Raw genomic sequence first — 19352 nt, 5'->3', positions numbered from 1 at the left:
AAGTAAACAAGATGCAGAAATAAACTCTTTCAGCTTCATGCTCAGACAGGAATGCCAATTTTATTAGTATGCATAAAAGGCTATCTTCCCTCCCGTAATTCAGATCATAATAATATTTCTTCTTTTACACTCTAATCTTAAAATTGTCCTCGGCTGCAGATCACTGTTAAGAGCTCATCGACACGGGGCCCTTAGCAGATGTTAATTCTTTAACTGTGAGTGAGAGTGACTGTCCACTCTGCAATGCCATTATGTCATTCACTTTACATTCCCATCTGTGGTCAATTCAGATTAGCTTACCTGAATGTCCCCATTTAGACAAGCTCCAGGATAAAAGGACTTACTGAAGCAGAGTCTCCTTGACAAGATTTTAGTAAATTAGTAACTTATTTGAGTGTTCATCTATTCAGAATACTGCTAATAAATCACTTGGACACCTCAGCTATTGTTGCTGCTTGCTATTAATAGGAGAGGCGTATTTGCAGCTTGACTATATTCCAGCAACAAATTCTAACGTGCTTTTAACTTTTGAAACATCACATACCACTGTTTTACTGTGGGGTGTATGTCTTACTGAGCATTTTATTGATCTCATATGTCTTCTCTAGCAGAAGAACCTTCAAATGTTTGCCTTGCATGGTTACTGCAGCAGCCTGCCTCTGTTCCTTAAGGATCTGGACACCAGTCCTACTGGTTGTACCTGAAATTAGCAGTGTAGAGGAGAAGTAAGTTGTGTCCTGCTACTCACAAGTTTGGCCCTGATAAACAGTGAGGAATTGTAACACTTGCTGACATAAACAGGAGTTAAACATGCTCAGTGGTTTTTGTCTTGGAGCCCTAATTTTGAGTTGTAGAAACACTCTGTTGCAGCCTAGAAGATTTTGCCCACTTTTTGCCTGACTTTTAGGCCTCAACAAGCTTAGTTTTTAAGCTTATCATTGCTGTCCTTAACAGAAGCTACATCTTTATTGCTCCAAGATCCTCCAAAGACCTTGTGGGTTAGGGGAGATTTGAGTTGCAGGACTTGGGATTCTGCTAAGAACCTGGGCAAATATGTAAGAAAAACCTCAAAACAACCTGGGACATGAGCCCATTAGAGAGGTGCAAATGGCTTTTTTAATTGTCCTGTGCCACTGATGTCTGCACAGAGAGAAAACAAAGGCCCAAACTGACCAGAAGGAAAGAGAGATTCTGGCTGGTGTTCAGCAGTGCTCAGGACATGTGAGGACATGGCTAGGGAAGTATGTCTTCAAGTCCCATCTTAACACTTTGTAGAAGTGCATTTTGTAGAACAAAAACCTCTTTAACAGCATCTTCCTGATCATTCTGTCTTTGGGAAAATGCAAGCTGTCAGGCTCTGTACAGAAATGCCACATGCAAAGGAGGGTCTGTTCAGCTGGGGGACAGGGGTGATGGGGGTGATGGCCAGATCCAGCCCAGCTCTTTGCATTGTATCAGTGAATTTAGCAAGACATGGGGGGCATTATTTCATGAGCACAAGAATAATGATTTCTAGGGGAATAGTTAATGAGATGAAGTAAATGAAATCAGGCTGGTGTCAATGAAATTATGTAGAAACGTAGAAATCCCAGGCTGTGGCAGCTGGCCATTCAGCGTGGGGTGGCTGGGGAGGGTTTATGAGAGCCAAGGGGGATCCGTGCCTGCCGGCCAGTGCGCACAAGCAATGATGGCAGCAGTGGCACACCAGTGGGACACCATCCCCCCACTGGCCATCTTGCTGACAGCTGTGGTGAGGTGCATGTCTTGGCTTTGCCCCTGAGCTTTCCCTCCTGTCAGGGAAGCCCATCTTCCCAAGCCCTGTGCGGGGTTTCCACTGGTTTTAACATAGTGGGGTAGGGGGAAGCTTCTCCCTTTAAATAATGGGGCAGCAAAAAGAGGATTCAGGGAAAAAGGGGAAACCCGTGCTGATTTTTTAGCTGTGCCTGGGAGGACAGCAGATGAGAGCTGTTCTGGGCACACGTGGAGACAAACCTTTGGTCTCCAGAGAATTTTACCATGAAAGATACTTTCCCTCTAGAGTTCAGTCACCATCAGGGCTGAGCAATAGAACCGCTGTTTTCTGGGCACCGGGACCTGTTTTTTAAGTTTTCTGTACGTGGAGTACCAGCGATGATACTGCCAGATCTCTGGGCCTGATTGTGACTAATCCCTCCCTCTCTCCTGCGGGCAGTCCTGGAGGAGTGACGTGTCCCTTTGCTGGGCCTCCCAGGTGCTCAGCATCTCTGGAGGACCAGGGCAAGTGAGGAGTAAGATGCTTCTCCAACCTGCCTGGTGATCCTCCACATGATTTCCCCCATTGCAGCTAGCCCACAGAAAGGCCTCATCGTCTCCTTTTCTCCCTGGCTTTCCCACTGCTTTTGGCACTTGGAGGTTAGCCCTCTGCTTGGCCAGCTCTTGAAATGCAGCCGCCTCTGGGATGGAGCATAGCCAGTGTTTAACTGTGCGTATCGACAGTCCCCCATTTAGAACAGCAAGTTTCTAACAACTGTGGATCAGGGCTTCTGGAGTGGCCTCCAGTTATGGCTAAAACAAATTATTCCTCAGAGGGAGCTTGACCAGTCTGTGAAAGGGGGTATATTGTAGGCTGCCAACAACTGGAGGGAAGGGGTCCCAGGGCTCCAGGAGACCCTTTCCAAACTTCTTATGTAGGAAGAGCACTGTATCCACATGAAACAAGAGGAATTTGGGTAGGCAGAATTTAATTCTCTAAATTGGCATCTGGCCTTGTTAGTGGGACTATTGCTTCCCTTGAGAAAAGTGCCACAGCATTTTAGTGGTGCAGCCAGAGCCTCTCTTCAGGCACTGCACCCCACTGCTTCATTTCACAGTTCATTTCTGGCATGAAGGGAGGACTGGCTCACTTATTCAGCTCCCAGTTCACTGTCTGGAAAGTAGGGCTGCCATGTTCTCTTTGGGATTCCTGGATACGACCGGTTACACGGGAAGTGTGTAACCTAAAGCAGTGAATTGACACATCTCAGAACTTTTGGATCAAAAGCTCATGGGGACTTAATCTGAGATTAATCTCCATGCACAATGGGTGTCAGTGTGAGATATCCAGTCTACCAGCATTCAAAATCCTACACAAATGGTGAAGTCCTCAAATTCTCCCTGGGCAACATTTCCAGGAAGAAAAGAAGTTAATGTCCAAAAACAAACTTACTAGACACAAATGCCATTCCTCTCTATCACTAGTCTCTCTGCAGTGTCCCTCATTGCCGTGGTCAAAATCTATAGCCATGGGTTGAAAGGGTGGTGCTGTTTCTCATGACCTTTTGATGGTGCGTATTTGCATATAATTCAGACAGGTGTTCTTTTTCCTAAAATTAAGTTTAGCTCATGGTAACTAGATGGTTTAAGCAGGCAGTTCTATAGACACAAAGCCTTTTCACTATAGACAACTGAAAAATATTCATGAAATTGGGTTACTCTTAGGCTGAAAGAAATCCCCTTGATCCTTAGTACTGTTGCAGTTACTGAAATGCTAACCTGCTGCCTTGCAGGCTTTTGCAGTGGTGCGTCGCACTCAGAAACTGTGAAAGGGGTTATTCTGCAGCTCTGGGGAGTGAGCCAGCTTTTCTTACAGCCCTGCCTATGAACAAGCAAGTCCAGTTCTCTGTCTGGCTCTTTGGAGGTAGCTCCAGGTTTTCTTGGTCTTCCATACGCACAACAGGTACTGCCATCAGGCCAGGGCTGAGAACATAAATCTTTGTGGGGATAGGGAAAGGAGGGAAATTGCTGGAGGGAAGAGTATTTAAATACCATCTTTCTTGCTGATGGGTCAAAGGACATCATATCATCAGCTGAAATGTGTTGGTTCATTTTCCTACGCAGGATAGCACAGCCTGGGAAACGTGATTCTGAAGATGAGAAAAAAACAGTAATTATTTTCCTTGATAGTGCATAGCTGTTGATATTATGCATCTGGATGATGCTTTGTGAGCCAAGAAACGGTGTTTCCATCTATTTGATGAGTGAAAGTAGTGATTAGGCAAAATAAAGCCATTGTGGAATAAACTATCTATTCTTGGAGGAGCACTGTTAGCTAGAGGTGAAGAAATCCAAATGCTTTGAGCTGTTTTGAACTGGAGAGAAATTTTTCTGGTAAGAATATTAATTCTGTGATCATTGTCTGCATGAAGGCAGGCATGACCTAGCAGTGTTTCATTTTCATCTAATGAAATTGTGAGGCAGAATGTTGAAGGGAAGCTGAGAAAATGGCTCTTGTCTGATTGATTGTTGCCAGAGATGTCAAGGATCCTGGAGAAATCCTGAGGCTCTTGCCTAGCTTTCCTCGTGCCTTTTCCAGCCCACCACCAGCCAGCTGCTTCATGTGAGTAGGAGTGCTTCCCATATACTTCTTGCTTTTGAGAATGGCAGAATGCCATGAGTTTCCCAAAAGATAAAAGTTGTCCTGGTATAAATTAATTTGCCAAGGCCCCCACAAGGGCCAATTATTTGAAATAGCTGGATTTTCCTCCTGAAATCTTTGTAAGACTGTATAACTTGTGGATGGTGAGACAAGACACTGTGGCATGTTGACATTATAGATAGTCCCAGTGGGCACACACTGTTGCATCATTATTATTATTTTTTCGTTTACTCATTTCTACAAATCAGCCTTATTGCCCCCTGTGAGCTTTCTGTAATGCTTACCAAGTGAAATTACTACTTTTGACTTTTACATCTACTGAGAAGGAAAGCTTAATTGGCCTAATAAAATTTCCCAGCTAAGATTCTCTGAACAAGACCAACCAAGGCTGAAAGCAGTTGCCACTTTTGGGTAGTCCCTATGGGAGAGGGCCTGGGCTGTTGGACAGGCTGGGCTGGCTATGGAGGGAGGCATGGAGGAATGGGGCACAGGCATGCAGTGGCTGGGGGTGGCAGAGGTGTACTGGGCAGCAGGTATAGCACCAAGCACCTCAGCTTCCTCTGCAGCTGTGTGCAGCTGTGAGCAACAGCTGGAGCCTGTGGGCACAAGCAGATGTGCTAGGTGATGCTGGGCACACAGCTGGAAATCCCGGAGCTGGGAAGTGGGAGACGAGGGCTCCCCTTCACCTTAGCTCCAGTGCCAGGCAGGCAGTGCCTAACCTTGGTTGCTTGCTGGGCTCAAGGGGAATTTTTCAGGAGGCAAAGGGATGAGGTCCTGGATGTGCTGGCAGAGCTCCACCACCGCCTTAACTGACTACATTTTCAGAGCATTGTCCAGGCACTAAATAAACCAGATCGCTTCCAGTGATGTGGAGATTCAGCAGGGCCCCATAATACAGGCCAGTTAGCCACATTTATTTAGTGCCTGCATACCAAGAGACACTGCAGACTCCTAGTGCAAACCTTAAATTTTTGTTAAACACTTACCTAGACATCACATGCCCTTTTGTAAGGTGGTGCATGTACCCTGTTGCTTTCGCTGTCTCTCTATTTGGAGAAGACAGCAAACCTTACATTCTTTTTATTCTTATTTTTTCCTGTGTTCCTGTAAAATACATTGAAAGGAATAAAATCACCAGCAAAAACCAAATAAATCAGTACTGAATTTATGAAATGCCCATGAGCCGAACAGGTGAATCACTAATACGGATAGGTCATTATTCTAGAGTGCTTATAGATAGATTTTCATGCATCCAGGTTGAATGATTCAGGTAGAGTCCATCAATCTCTTTTGGAAAGAAACCACAGACCACTTCATGCAGTGTTACCATCTTGGTTTTCATTTACAACCCAATAAAAATGTAGTTATGTTTTTAATATTTGTTTATTGCTTTTATTTCTGCTGTATTCCCATTTGTTGGCTTGTTCCCATGTGTATACACTTCTTGAGTCTCCCATACATTTATTCCCTCTGTTTATAATTTTCTGGTGTTGTCATTTTGTGAACCATCTTCTAATGCCTTCCAGTCTCAGGGAGAGAAACTCTGGCTGAGGCCAGGCTCCCCGTTGGAGGTTGGAGCATGGCACCTCTAGCCGGGTGTGGGGACCCAGGGAAGGGTCACATGCATGGGAGCTGCGGGTCCTTGTCCATGGCCTCTGTAGCTGTGCCTATTTCTGAAGGTCTGTGAGGCAGAAGCTGTTTGTAGATCAAGCATGTCTCTTCAATGTCGTGGGCATTTGCATCCCAAAGGGCACCATTTTATTGCTGTTGACACTTGTATCTTGACAAAGGTCCGGGCCCTTACAGCTGTGGTGAGTGGAGGCTGCAGTGGTCCAAGATGCACCATGAGTCATTGAGAAGGCTTTGCTGGTGGCAAATCTTTCACTGGTTTTGTTGACTTCCTCAGGCAACTTTGACTTCAGAGCCTATTTTGTTGCTCTCAGCATCATTCATTAGCATTTTCCTTCCTACTGTGGAGATATATATAAAGATGTCCTTTCATTGCCTCTTGCGTGTAAACATACTAGGGTACTTCTTGCAAAGGGACTTTTATGTATTTATAAATTGAGGTCATTGTGGTGCAGGCGGTTACTTGAGTGCACCATGTTCATGGCTGCTGCTTTATTTATATACAGGGCTACATTACTGCATCTGCAGAATGGCAAGTAGCTGAGGCTTCTTGTGCCGCTAAGACAAAAAACATGTGAAGTAATCAGCAGAGCAAGAGTTGCTCATGGCAGCCCATAAGGAAATAGAAATGCTGTGGAAATTTATTAGAGGGTGTCTATGTAATTATGTGCCCAAACTGCAGACATCCAGAGCGGTTTGGCTGAAGAGCAGAGTATTTTTACCCCATGGCATGTGCAAGGCACTGCAGAGCAGCTTCTCCACTCCTGCACCCCTGGGAGCAGAGTGGGCTCCCTCCTGCCACTGCCAGGCATCCCACTGGGAGGATCAGGTGAACCCAACCCTCTCAAGACATAGCAGTGACATTCCTCACTCAGGGATTGCAGTCTACAGTTCCTATTTGGCTGTGTAGGGAGACTTCTCCCCCACCAAAAAAAAAATCCCTGTGCAACTTTTAAGTCACTCCTCTATTGATATTGCTTCATGCAAATGTTGCATTTATAGGACATCGGATCCAATAGCATAATTCCCTGTGACATGGAAGGAACATTACCCCAAATACTAGACATTTTGTTTTAAAGACAGAGGTTCTTTTTATTTGCCTCTTGGTTAGTCACATTTGCTGCTCAGATATGAGATATTGCTAGATACTTAGTTTCAAAAGGAAGCTGAGATAAAGATTCAGTTCCTGGGACTGTGTTTAAGAAGAATCCTAAATATCATAAAATTTATAGTGAGCTAGCAACACTGGGAATGGAAACATCTTTCTGATAGGATATATTATGGCATGTCTAGCATAGAAGTGCCATGGGTTTTCAATTTATTACTTCCTACTTGTTCTACAAAATAGAAAATTTGGATTAGTGCATGCACTAAAGAGCTGCTGATGTAAAGATCCAGGCCTCCCACTCTTTGCTGTCATACATGGTGCTGACTACTGGGGAAGTCACATTGTCTGCCCAACACTGTATCTCTGGGTTTTGACATATTGTCAGTGAGACGCCTCCATGCAGACAGACGAGTGGGAAAGCCAGAGGTCTGGTCACTGTGGTGTGCTTTCTGGTGAGTCTCGCTGCAGGAGAAATGGCCAGATTTTGCTGCTGTTGCTCCTTTACCAAGGGGCTGGGTGCATTCCTCTGCATGTGGTGGAGCTTTCTCCTGGCAGAGGCCATGCTCTGTGAAAACAGAAACGGCATCATCCATCAAAAAGTATGTTCTCCCTTACCTCACATTTATCTCCCTTGTGTAATGACAACACAGCTCTCTTTGGCAGGACCCTTGGGCACGATTTCTTCCAGTGTTTTTGGGATAGGAAGACTAACGGTCTTGATTGCTCTGCAGGCAGCGATTTCTCTGGGGGCTGGGAGGGAACAGCCATCCCCCAGTTGTGTCTGGCAGAGGGACTGCCCCAACAGCTAGAAAGCTGACATGACATATGCCCGTGTCAGCCAAGACCATGACTGTGGTGGCAGAGCCGCCGGGGAGAGTTTCTGTCCCTGAGTTGAGCCAGGCATGCATGTTTTCTGTGTGGCTTTAGCAGGATAAACCTGGAGGGCTACCGGAATCTGTTGGGAAGAGAAAATGATGGCTGTGGATTGGGCACATCACCATGAGTGTCCCAGGGTGGCTGAGGAGCGCTGGTTCAACAAAGGTCATCAGAGGAGCCAGCAGCGCCCAGCTGGGCAGTGGGACTGAAGTCCTGCCTGGTGACATCAGGGAGATGACGGGCTTGCAAAATCCCGTCGTCAGATACGCGCATGTATGTTGGCAGTACGTACTTCTCAAATCCTGCCTACGTGCTTGCCCTGCGCTGTTAAAACTAAACAATATTTTGGTTGAGGAGACCTCTGCAGTGGCTGGGGGCTGCCACCAGAACTGTATGTGTGAAAATCCAATCAGGTTTGCTGTGCAAACCATGGTCTGTTTGTAGATGGGATGCTGGAAACTGGGGCTGGTCCTATCAGTGGAATTTGCACAGAAAAGTCCAAAGAGAGGTAAGAGCAGGAAATCTGGCACCCGTTCATGTGTGTATGTGGGGCTGGGGTGCTAGACAGCACAGGGGTGCAGACCCATAACAGCTGTATGAGGGCAGTGTGGCCCCAGTGATGTGCTGACTCCCGAGATGGGCTGGGATAAACCAATGAGGTTAATGACTGAACAGGGAAATCCTGCTGGGAAACGTGCCCTTGACCTTATTAAACAGCCTCTGGGGGCTCCAGCTCAATCTGCTGGGGCAGAGCAGAGAATTGCTATTTGTATGGTGTCCTACATGTTATAATGACTGGTTTGTATTTTATTAAAGTAGAGCTACTAGCATCTGGGACGGAGGGATGAGGGTGTTTACTGTCTTGGCAGCGCTGAGACCAGGCTCACCCCGTTACGTTGCACTGCTGCAGGGTGCAGCGCGGCTCTGAAACAGGGACGGGGGCTGCTGGGCACAGCCAGAGCAATATGGGGCAGCCGGGGAGGGCAGCTGAGAGCCTGCAGCCCCGGGGAATTACAGATAGGGCTCATGTTTAGCATCACTGTTCTCAAGTAGCCATAAAAAGAAATGTTTGTAAAGTTTTAGGGCCTGAGCAGGAATATTGGCTCCATTGAAATCAGCAGCATAACTCCCCCTGAATTCCACACAGGCAAGATTTAACTCTCTCAGCATGAAGGCTCTCAGGGTTATTGATTTCCTTGCTGCAACTGTCTTTACTAGAACTACGAGCATCAGTCATGTGCATTAAATGGGGGTAGATAAACAAGAAAAACTGAAAATGATGAGAAGAAAGTCTGCAGCTGCATCTAGCATACATTTTTTCCATTTATTTCCTTCGCTACTCTGATCTGAATCAGGACGAACAAAGAATTGTCTGAGATGCAATTTATGTAATCACAAGGAACCCAAAATGCTAGTTTTTATTGAAAATTCTCAGCCCAGTGTTTTCCATCATCTCCACTAAAAGGAAATTGATATCTCCAATTTGGATGTTTCCCAAGGAATTTTCTTTCCATATCTGAAAGCATCTTGTGTTCACAAAGCCACTAATGAGTAAACATGATCAGAATGACATTGATTTAAATTTGGATAAATAAAAAACCTTGGGGGGAGGTGCAGGGCCTGATAGTTGGGTCCACTTGGGTTTCTGTTCATATCTGCTTGATATTTTTATTTTAGGAAAGCAGAAGAAAACTCTGTATGTTCATGAAAGAGATAGGGAACAAAACACCACTTCTGAAATGTGTTGCTATTTATTAATATCCCTCATCAGACTCAACACTTCCGCACAAGGGGTGCCCTTGCCCTCTGACCACGTCTCCTGGTTGACCTTCTCCCTTATTGATGTCTTTCTGGCAGAAGATGCTGGAATACCTTTGGGAGGGAGCATCTTCAGGGCGGTGGTGCAGGGCTGCAGCCATGACGTGCTTGACAGCACGCAGCACCTGGCACCAGCATGCCAGAGCCCCGCTGTCACCAGCACGTTGGTTGCAACCATGCTTGGCAGGCCAGCAGCCATTCAGCTCCTAAATGAGCTCTAAATCTCCTTCCAGGCCAGAACAAAGCTTATTCCAGCTGGATCCTGGCAGCTCTGGAGAAACACCAGGTCCCAACCAGGAGCGGTGCCAGCAGTGGTGGGGCTGGTGGAGGCGGCAGCCGGCAGCCAAAGCCTGTGGGCAGGGGAGCTGGCAAGACCAGGTCATTATTTCCAGGATCTGTGAATCCTGGTGAAATAAAAGGAAGCCTTCATCAGCTGAAGTGCATCAGCTGCATCCTTTGGGAGGAGAGGATTTAGGGAGAGGAGGCTGTGATGACCGTAAGCACTGCTGGCAGGCTCATACACTGCCTCTTGCCTGGCACCCTGCAGCACCTCCTGGCAAAAAAAGATGGTCTCCCTTCACTGCCACGTACTTCCTTGCTGTCTATAGCAGGCTGGCTGGCGTTTTGGGTGGCATGGGTGGTTATAAGCGGGGCAGCAGGGTGGTTTGAGGAGGTTTTAAGCCACTGTTGGGAGTAGTGCATCGAGATGTGAGGCTGCATCACACCCTCAAACACTCGTCAAGTGACAGATTGAGTGGTGCTTATAAATACTGTAGTTCATTAAGCCTTCAGTGGCTATTCAGTGAAGAAAGGGTCGCTGTCAGTTGAATGTACCAGTAACTAATACATGTGTCATAAATGTGTCATTTTATGCCAATGGTAGTTATATGAAGTATATGCTGTTTCTGATGTCTCACTGTGGGCAGCTAGACCAACAACCTTAAAATAAACCTCTTCAAGAAAATTGGTTATTTTTATTTAGCGCTCTCAATTTTCAGCTTGAGCCAATATTTACCTATTCAGTTGGACCAAAGTTAAAATAAAGACTGACTGATAAGTATTTGTTTAAACTTCAGAAGCCCCCACTTTTCTTTCTTTCTTATCTCAGTTTTCTTGCCTATCAGCTTGCTGTCACTAGTTGCCACACCTAATCACTTTTCCACTAGGAAACAGCCTGGGACTGATAGGAGCCAAATATTTGGAAATCTGAGCTTTATTTGTTAAAAAATACACCCATTCTGGGGGAGGGAAGGTTAATGAAGAGTCCTCCACCTGAGCATCACCTGCAGGACTGCCGATCCCTGTGCTGGGCCACGCTGCGTACCAGCAGCACCGACCTCTGCTTTAAGATAATGGTGAAATGTCACTTGACACCCCTAGGGTCTGGGCTTTGTGTGGAAAGGGACATAGGGGATCACAGGGGAGTCACTTTGCACACACCAGGGTCGAGGTGGATTTGCTACTCCCACCGCTTGCAGAGAGGAAGAGCATCACGAGAGCCTGGTGCATGCTCCCAGAGGATGCTCCCGTTGCTATCCCACCCCCTGGCCCACTGTGGGGCTGACTGACATCCTCCTTTCTGCTTCCCTTGCCATGTTTCTCTACCCAGGTGATATACCGAGCCCTGTCGCCACCTTACACCACAGAGGACCCATACAGCGCGGAAGCCCAGGCGCAGCTGAAGATCACCAACCTGCGGGTGCAGCTGCTGGAGCGGCAGGGCTGCCCCTGCCTTCCGGCCAGCCCAGCCCCCTGGCCCCCGCAGCCCCCGCCGCCCTTGCACTACGCCGTCTACGACTTCATTGTGAAGGGCAGCTGCTTCTGCAACGGCCATGCTGACCACTGCATCCCTGTCAACGGATTCAAGCCTATCAAGGCGGCTGGCATTTTCCACGTGGTATGTACATGCACCCAACAACGTCTGCACTGCAGGAAAAGAGAGTTTTAAAAGTAGTAGGGATGGTATGGAGTATGGTATAGGTCCAAGTATGCGGTATTTGACATGTGATGTGAATTCCAAACACAGTGAGCAAAAGTGCTCTTTACAAAGGAGGTAGTCTCCGTGTCAGACTGAAAGGCTGGGCTTCCCTTGTGCCTTGGTGTGGGGTCCGCCAGCACTCTCATCCTTCAAGGGTGCTCCACAGTAATTTATTTGTTTATTTCAGGTGGATCCTTAAAAAAACCCGACATTGCTGACTCCCTTCTTCCCCGAAATGCTAATTTGCAGTAACACAATATCTAAAAGATAATAAATGCAGGATATTCTGATGACAAAGAAGGACGAGAGCTTCTCTGAAGGTACTAGGCATCTTGTGATTGCCATTGCTTCTGGAGGATCCTCAGATATTGAATTGGGTCCTGAACTGAGGAGCCAGAGAACTGGGTTTTGGCTGCCACGCCCAGGCTTTCCATTGCACTTTGCAATGTCTTTCTCTGGATAAAAACCCTGTGCTCCTGTTTCAAGAGGACTTCCATCACAAGAGCTCTGAGTTCAAATCCCTTGGGACCCACAAAGACCTAAAACCCAGTGCTCCCGTGTCCCAGAGAAGTGAGAGCCATTAACCTGTTGGGGAGGCGATGGGCTCAGCAGTGGCCGACGCGTTGAATGCCTGCCAGTCCAGGGACACTGACTGCCCCCAACACATCCTGTCCTTTCTGCCCATCTTGTCTGGCTCTGAAAGTCCTGGCTTTGCTGGCAGAGGAGCAGTAGGGAAAGCCAGGGCAGTCAAATATATTGTGCTGAATAATGTTAGAAAGGGAAAGATCATAAAAAACGCATAAGGTAGTTTCTAGAGGTAAGGAGGTCTAGCATCTGTCCAGCTCTTCAGGGAACTCTCATTTCACTTAAATTATGGTCTCAGACATAAAGCAGACAGCAAGTTTTCCTTCTAATAGAGGTAGTCTTGCAACATCTTGAAAATATACCAATTTGAAGGCATGCAGTGCTACGATTGATAAGGGTGTTTCAAGTAGCACTGCTTTGCTTTCCACAGATGTTCCCTGAGCGAAAGTCTTAGAAAAGCTCAGGATTATTTATGTGGGATACAATTGCACGGGAGTGTGCCCCAGCACACAGCTGAGAGTTGTAACAGAGCTTGCAGGCAAATACCCTTCTGATGCGGCTGTAGCCTATGGAAACCATAGTGTGCAGGTGACAGGCAGTGCTGTGGGAAGAATCAAGTGCCAAAATCGCACTGGAAGCCAAAGCAAGAAATAGCAACAAGCCCCTGCGCTGGCCCCGAGGGGACTGGAAATTCAACTCCAGTTTTAAGTGTGTATGTGGCAGGAGTCCCAAAGGTGACGTTTCTGTCTCATTTTACTATGCCTTACAGCTTATTCCGCATGTCTCATAAGGGATGCGCCACTGTAGGGGTGACATAGCCCCATGGTTTGCAGGGAGAAGCAGGGAGTGGTAAGATGTTTCCTGTCCCAATACCACATTTTCCATCATGGCACCGGGGCAGCTGGGGCCGAGCCCGGTCTGTGCCAGGCTCCTGCCTGGCGTGAGGCTGCTGCGATTCAGGGACTGCACTGGCACCCCACTCATGCACACAAGGCTGGGGTTTGCTAGTCCATTGCTTCAAGGTGGGAAGAGAGGATTATATCCAAGATGATAACAAGAGACGTGTCTGTGAATGAACAGAAAAAGGACAAAAGATTGTGGGGTCTGTGGCTGCTTAGCTGGGAGATGTCAGAGAAACTTCTGAAAAGAGAGTAGGATTTCAGAGAGGGAGCATTTTGTACATTTCACCTGAAAAAGTCATATAAAAGATAATTCTGAAAAATTACCATCAGTCGTTCAAGTGTGAGATGGGGATTTCAGTCTTGTCTTTTTGTAACATTATCTATATATGGTTTTAGCAGAACCTTCACTGTAAAACCGAGGAAGGCAAAAGCCAGGAAGCACATTACCATTTTACAATATGATCACAAAATCTGTCTCTGGTTTTATGCTTGTTTAGACCAGAGCACTCCTGAAGAATATCCCCTAAGTTAGAGAGTTAACATCAAAATTTAAGCAAGTTTAAGATCCTTTAAAAAAACCAAAACTTTTCTGAAAAATGCATGTGCAAGTTTTCTTAAACCCCTACTTGGTCTCAGCCCACAGGCAAAATCCTAACTGCAGGCTTAGTTTTACTCCCTGCTTGGCCACTGGAAGACCCGGATGTGATATATTTGTTTTTCTCTTGGACTGCTCTGGGCAGTAAGCTGGGGTGTCCTGGCAGCAGTGGGCATAGCTGCTGGGTCTTGGGCAGATCTCACAAAGCAACCAGAAGCATTTTTGGCCATCTCACCCAGAGAGGATCTGGAAAAGCCACACAGGGATGCTGGTGGCTGCTGCGCAAACAGGTGTGGTGCAGGGACCTGACCCAGGGGGCAGGATGCTGCATTCAGCTTGGGACATCAGCCCAGCTCACTGCTGTGGGATTCCTCCCGTCAGATGCATTTTTTCTCAAGGGCTGGGCTATCATGTGCTGGGAAGCTGACAGTTTTGAAGGTAAAGATTCTGAGTAGCTGAAGGGAGGCTAGAAGTCCAGCTTGGCCACACTGACCTGGGACATCCTCAGGGCATGGGGGTGGGACGTGAACAGGGTAGCTTCATGGATGAAGAGGGGCTCCTTCCACCCCAGCAGAAGCAGCTCTAGTTCTGTTCACTGGGGTGGGATAACCTCCTTTTGCAATCCCTCTGAATAGAGTCAAAGCAAGGGTGGACTTCACAGTGTCCAAACATTCACTGTGAGAAAAAATATTTCACATTACCCTCAAACAGCAAAAAGCAATACCCTGATAAGAGAAGGGGTTTGTTTCTGTGCCCTCACCAGCATCCAGCTGTGAAACTCTCTGTGATGCTCCTCTCTGTGGCAGTCACTCCTAAAGGAGAAGGGATTTATGTAGGAAATCTCTGGGTTTGTTTGAGCATCAGAATGCCATGCCAGCCTTTAGGTGAATTCTGAGTATACCAGTAGGGCTCATGCTCTAGGGGAGAGTATGAGCTGCAGGGGAAGACTACAAAGAAGACCTGGCTGTCTTTCAATGATGGCAAGGGTGGCTCCTCGTGGGTAGTATGATCCTGACTGTCCCTTGTTATACACTTGCATACAGCAGGCAGCTTTCCGGGTGATACAGATACACTTCCTTCTCTTCCCTGGTCTTCCCAAATTTATTCAAAGGGTCACTACCCAAATCCCATCAACAACAGCCCAATGCATGCCTAGGAAAAAAATGTGCATGGAAAAACGCACCTCATGCCATACCATGCAAAGCAGTTGGATCAGTCTGTGAGCTGCATTACATGGCGAACCACCAATGCGAGTAGAGAAATAGATTCACGTACACAGGAGATCCCTCGTGATCTTCAGTGGCCATGAAAGGACTGTTTTTTCAGCTGATCTGTAGCATAGGAGCCTCTCACCCCTTGCCAGTACCTCTGCACATGGAGCGATTGCAGTGCATACTCGTCCCCTTACAAGCTAACGCATCCCCATGGCCTGCTTGCAACTATGGTAAGGGTTGTGAAAGAGATCAGCCTGGAGATAAGTAGAATCTTGCAATTTAGCACTCCAAAGTGGGGAAGGCAAACCCGGCGATATCTCACCTGGGCTGTGCAGTTCTGTCTCATGGTGAGAGTTCATCCATCTCAGAGACACCTTGGCCCTCCCTGACTGCAGTATCCTGCAACAGCTAAGTGGTTTTCACAGTTGGCCCGAGCTATCAGTCTTAGAGGTCTGTGTCCTTGCTGGGGTTTCCCTGCTTTTACTCCTATGAGATGAGATCCCACTGTCAACTGATGACTTCATTGTATCATTGATAATCCAATATTATCAACTATCTAATGTTTCCCACTCTGTTTGTCCTTTCCTCTCCTGCACTCCTGCTAGTGCAGCCCTGTCTGCACATCTTTCATGTGCATTGAACAGAGTGAGAACAAATGAAGCAGTCTGGTTTTGTTCATCCTCTTGTTTTCTTTTTCCATTAATGACAGTTTTAATAACATGATACAGCAGCTATCTTTGCTCTGAAGAAGGGAAGTGGGAAACTAGAACTTAGGGATGAAGAAGCTTCAGTGGACTTAAGACATGTGCCCAAAGCAGTTTGGTGTGGTGCTGCTGCCATACCAAAATAGTACTGCTGCAATTATGCTTATACACTTCTTTAGTAGTCCAAGGTGCTGCATCAGTGTGAGTCAATGACTTTTCCAGGAACTGTGCTTTAATTTCTAGACTGAACAAACCAACCAGTTCGGGAACCTGATCAGTGAATGCATCTGAACTTGCTTTCTGGCAGCTGCCCAACAACTAGGCACCAAACCCCAGATATACCTCACCTAATTTTAGGTATGCATTTGATGTACCCGGGTTAGCCAGCTGATCTCTCCAGGTTCCTTCCACAGTTATGAAGGGGTGGGGGGATACAGTATGGTTGAGGTCCCGGGTAGACTGAGCTACTGTGCTAAAGCACTTCTGTATAGTCGGGCAGGGTGAATATTCCTCCCCCTTCCCATGTAGCCAACCCCGTGGCTGTTATAAATTGTTACCGTGCTGCTGACATCAAAAGATGCAGAAGGTCTTCTCCAGCAGCACTGACAGAAGCCTATTGTACAAGGAATTACAAAAACCCACCAGACAGCCCCCACGCCCTGGACAACAAGCTTTGTTTTCTTTCACAAGAATGAGATAGGATATGAGAATTTTCTCATGCATAAATTTGGTTGTCTGGTGCTTTGGGAAAGAATACCTCCCCGCGTGCTGACAGCAGCCAGTAGGCATCGGTTCTAAAATTGGCACAGTGGCTCAAGCACAACACAGTATAAAAGCTATGGTTACAGACTCAGCGTGAATGCCGTGATTTTCCTTTAGGCTGATATCGTAACCATTTTCCATGAAAGTAAAAAAAAAAAATAAGTAGAGAAAATACAATTTTAGCAGTTCCAAGAAAGAAACTCTATTAAAAGCAGTTGTCCCTCCCAGCTATTTAGCCTATTACTCTGTCTTTGGAACACTGATTTTCTTTTAGTGTGCATTTGTGTTGGACTCTATATAGTGGGTGAGTTCTTGCAATATAAATCAATTCATAACAGGGGACTGAAAGCATTTTTCCCTCAACACAGCATTTCTTTCTCACTGCCCAACATTTTAGAACATGATAAATAGGGGGAAAAGTATTTTGTAGGATTCAACTAAAGAAAAAACCCTATGTATTTGCAATCTGAAAGGAAGTGCTGGAAGGTTATAATTCAGCAACAAAAGGCTCTGGAAGGAAGCATGCCCTAGCAACTGTCTTTGTATAGAGAAATCAGTCGCTCGTTTATCTTACAGAAGTCAACTTTTGTAACACTGTTTGCATTGTGCCCTCTAATGACTGACGTTGCGACGGGGCTGTCGAGCTAAGAAGGGAAACAGTGTGAAAGTGAACTGGGATGTAAAGACCCCATGACAAAATGAAAAATGGTGTGAGAAGGCTTTGCTGCTTAAATGAATCAAGAGCCGTGTGAATGCTTAAAGGAGTGAGACGTACTGGGAATTGTGTTTGTGTACTTAGCAATGCTCCAGAATGACCCAAGTGGGTACGCCTTACAGTTAAATGTAAATCAAGGTGAATGAAAAGCAAGGAAAAAAATGTCCCCTTTCCCCTATTGATGTGGGGGGGTCACATCCTGCCTTCAGAAAGGTGCTGAGATGCTGAAGAAATCCCTGTGGCTGGGTACATAATTTCCCCACTCTACCTGGGGTTCCAGCAGAGATGCTGGACTGGTTTCTCAGCCCTGGCTCCCAGCCGCTCTGTGGCATGATGGGGAGTTTACAGGGCACAGCAGTCTTGCATCTGGCCCTCCTACAGCTCTTAGAGGCATTAATTTTGCACGGTGTAGACCGTCTGTTGGCTGTTTTTCACCTGTCACCACTTCTCTTTTCCTTCTGTTACCTCTTCTTGTCCTGTCTTTCTCCTGTTTTCAGCTGTCACGATATTTCTTTATAACTAAAAAAAATACCTGTCTGCTTATGGGCTGCAAGAAATGGCTTGCTAATATTCACCTTCTTTTGTTGTTTCCAACACGTAAAAATCTTTTCTGTCATGATGGAATTATGTAGAAGAAAAAAGAGATTTTCTTCAATGGGATAAAGCTAGGATGGAGAGATTTTTTAAAGCAGAGCTGTTCTGGGGGGTAATCGTTATAATGCTATTGAAAGAGAATAGATACATCAGCCTGAGGCAAGGTTTTTGAAGCACTTAGATCTGACTTTCATTACATTTCTGGAAAAAAGGAATTTGGAAAAAAAGGTATTACCTAAGTGGTTGCACTGAGAAACAAGTTATTAAAGACCCCATTTCCCTTCCCTCACTCGGTTGAGACTGGCCATTTAGTTGTTCAGCTTGTTCATTAGAGGGTCTGCACCCTGCTCTGCCTGGCCAAGAGGCATCAGGGCCACCATGGGACCTGGGGGGACCTCGGAGAGGCAGAGTTTTCTCAAGGTCCAGCCTGTTTGCTGTAAAGGCTTGACACCGTGGGAATTGGGAAGCTTGCTGCCTTCTCCAAAGCTTGCTCCTGAAGACCGGCACCTGGGTGGCTGCATCTGATGCAGAAGCAGAGCCAGCTGGACCATCACATCCCGTGCCTCTGTGGGTGCTCACCCAGATGTGAATGCCATTGAGATTACGAGTCCCTGACCCCGCAACAAGCAGGGGTGCACAGGTTTGCAAAGCACGCATGGCAGGCTGGGCTACTGAATGGCCATCCCAGCCCATGCTGAGGTGAGCAGAGGGAGCACAGGATCCAACAGTGCGATCTGGGCTTGGGAGAGAGCATCTGATGAAGACACTAACACATCTGATTGTGATAAACCCTGGAGGAAAGGAGACTGCAAAGCAGCACTCTTATGATAAGAACAGGGAACATGTGGTTCCTCCTGACCCAGGCTGCAACAGCACCCACCGAGTCTGGAGCACATGTCTTATGAGGAGCGGCTGAGGGAACTGTGGTTGTTTAGTCTAGAGAAGAGGAGGCTGAGGGGAGACCTCGTTGCCCTCTACAACTACCTGAAAGGAGGTTGCAGAGAGATGGGTGTGGAGGTTTGAACTCACCTCCCCCTCCCGGCTCTGGTGAAATAGGGGAGGGACAAAAGAAGAGAATTCGTAGGTTGAATAAAAAGAAAGAATTTACTAACTATAACAAGAGAACAACAGTAACAATAGTGAGTCCAAAAAGAAAATGGGTAAAATGCAGCAGTGGCTTACCTAGCACTGCGATGAGAAGAGAGAGAGAGAGAGAGCGCCCGTCCACCTAAATCCCTGGGCATGACATCCCATGGTATGAAATACTCCAATGAAAATTAACTCCATCCTGGTCAAAACCAGAACAATGGGGATGAGTCTCTTTAACAAAGTAACAAGCAATAGAACAAGAGGTAATGGCCTCATGTTGCACCAGGGAAGGTTTAGACTGGATATTAGGAAGCATTTCTTTACAGAACGGGTTGTTAGGTGTTGGAATGGGCTGCCCAGGGAGGTGTTGGAGTCCCCATCCCTGGAGGT

At 46.6% G+C, this 19352-nt stretch overlaps 1 protein-coding gene across 2 annotated transcripts in view; it reads left to right on the top strand.

Moving 5' to 3' along the window:
- The window catches only part of NTN4 (netrin 4), a 49174-nt gene that overhangs the window by 9076 nt on the left and 20746 nt on the right, over positions 1-19352 (top strand). For both annotated transcript variants that reach the window (XM_074870790.1, XM_074870789.1), the window contains exon 3: positions 11434-11721. In XM_074870790.1, the coding sequence (XP_074726891.1) occupies positions 11434-11721 (288 nt within the window). The remainder of the gene's footprint in view (positions 1-11433; positions 11722-19352) is intronic.

Source organism: Strix uralensis, chromosome 5, assembly GCF_047716275.1.
Source record: "Strix uralensis isolate ZFMK-TIS-50842 chromosome 5, bStrUra1, whole genome shotgun sequence".
In the NCBI taxonomy this organism is placed as follows: Eukaryota; Metazoa; Chordata; class Aves; order Strigiformes; family Strigidae; genus Strix; species Strix uralensis.
The sequence above is the reverse complement of the archived record's forward strand: the minus strand, read 5'-3'. Positions and strand labels throughout refer to the sequence as shown.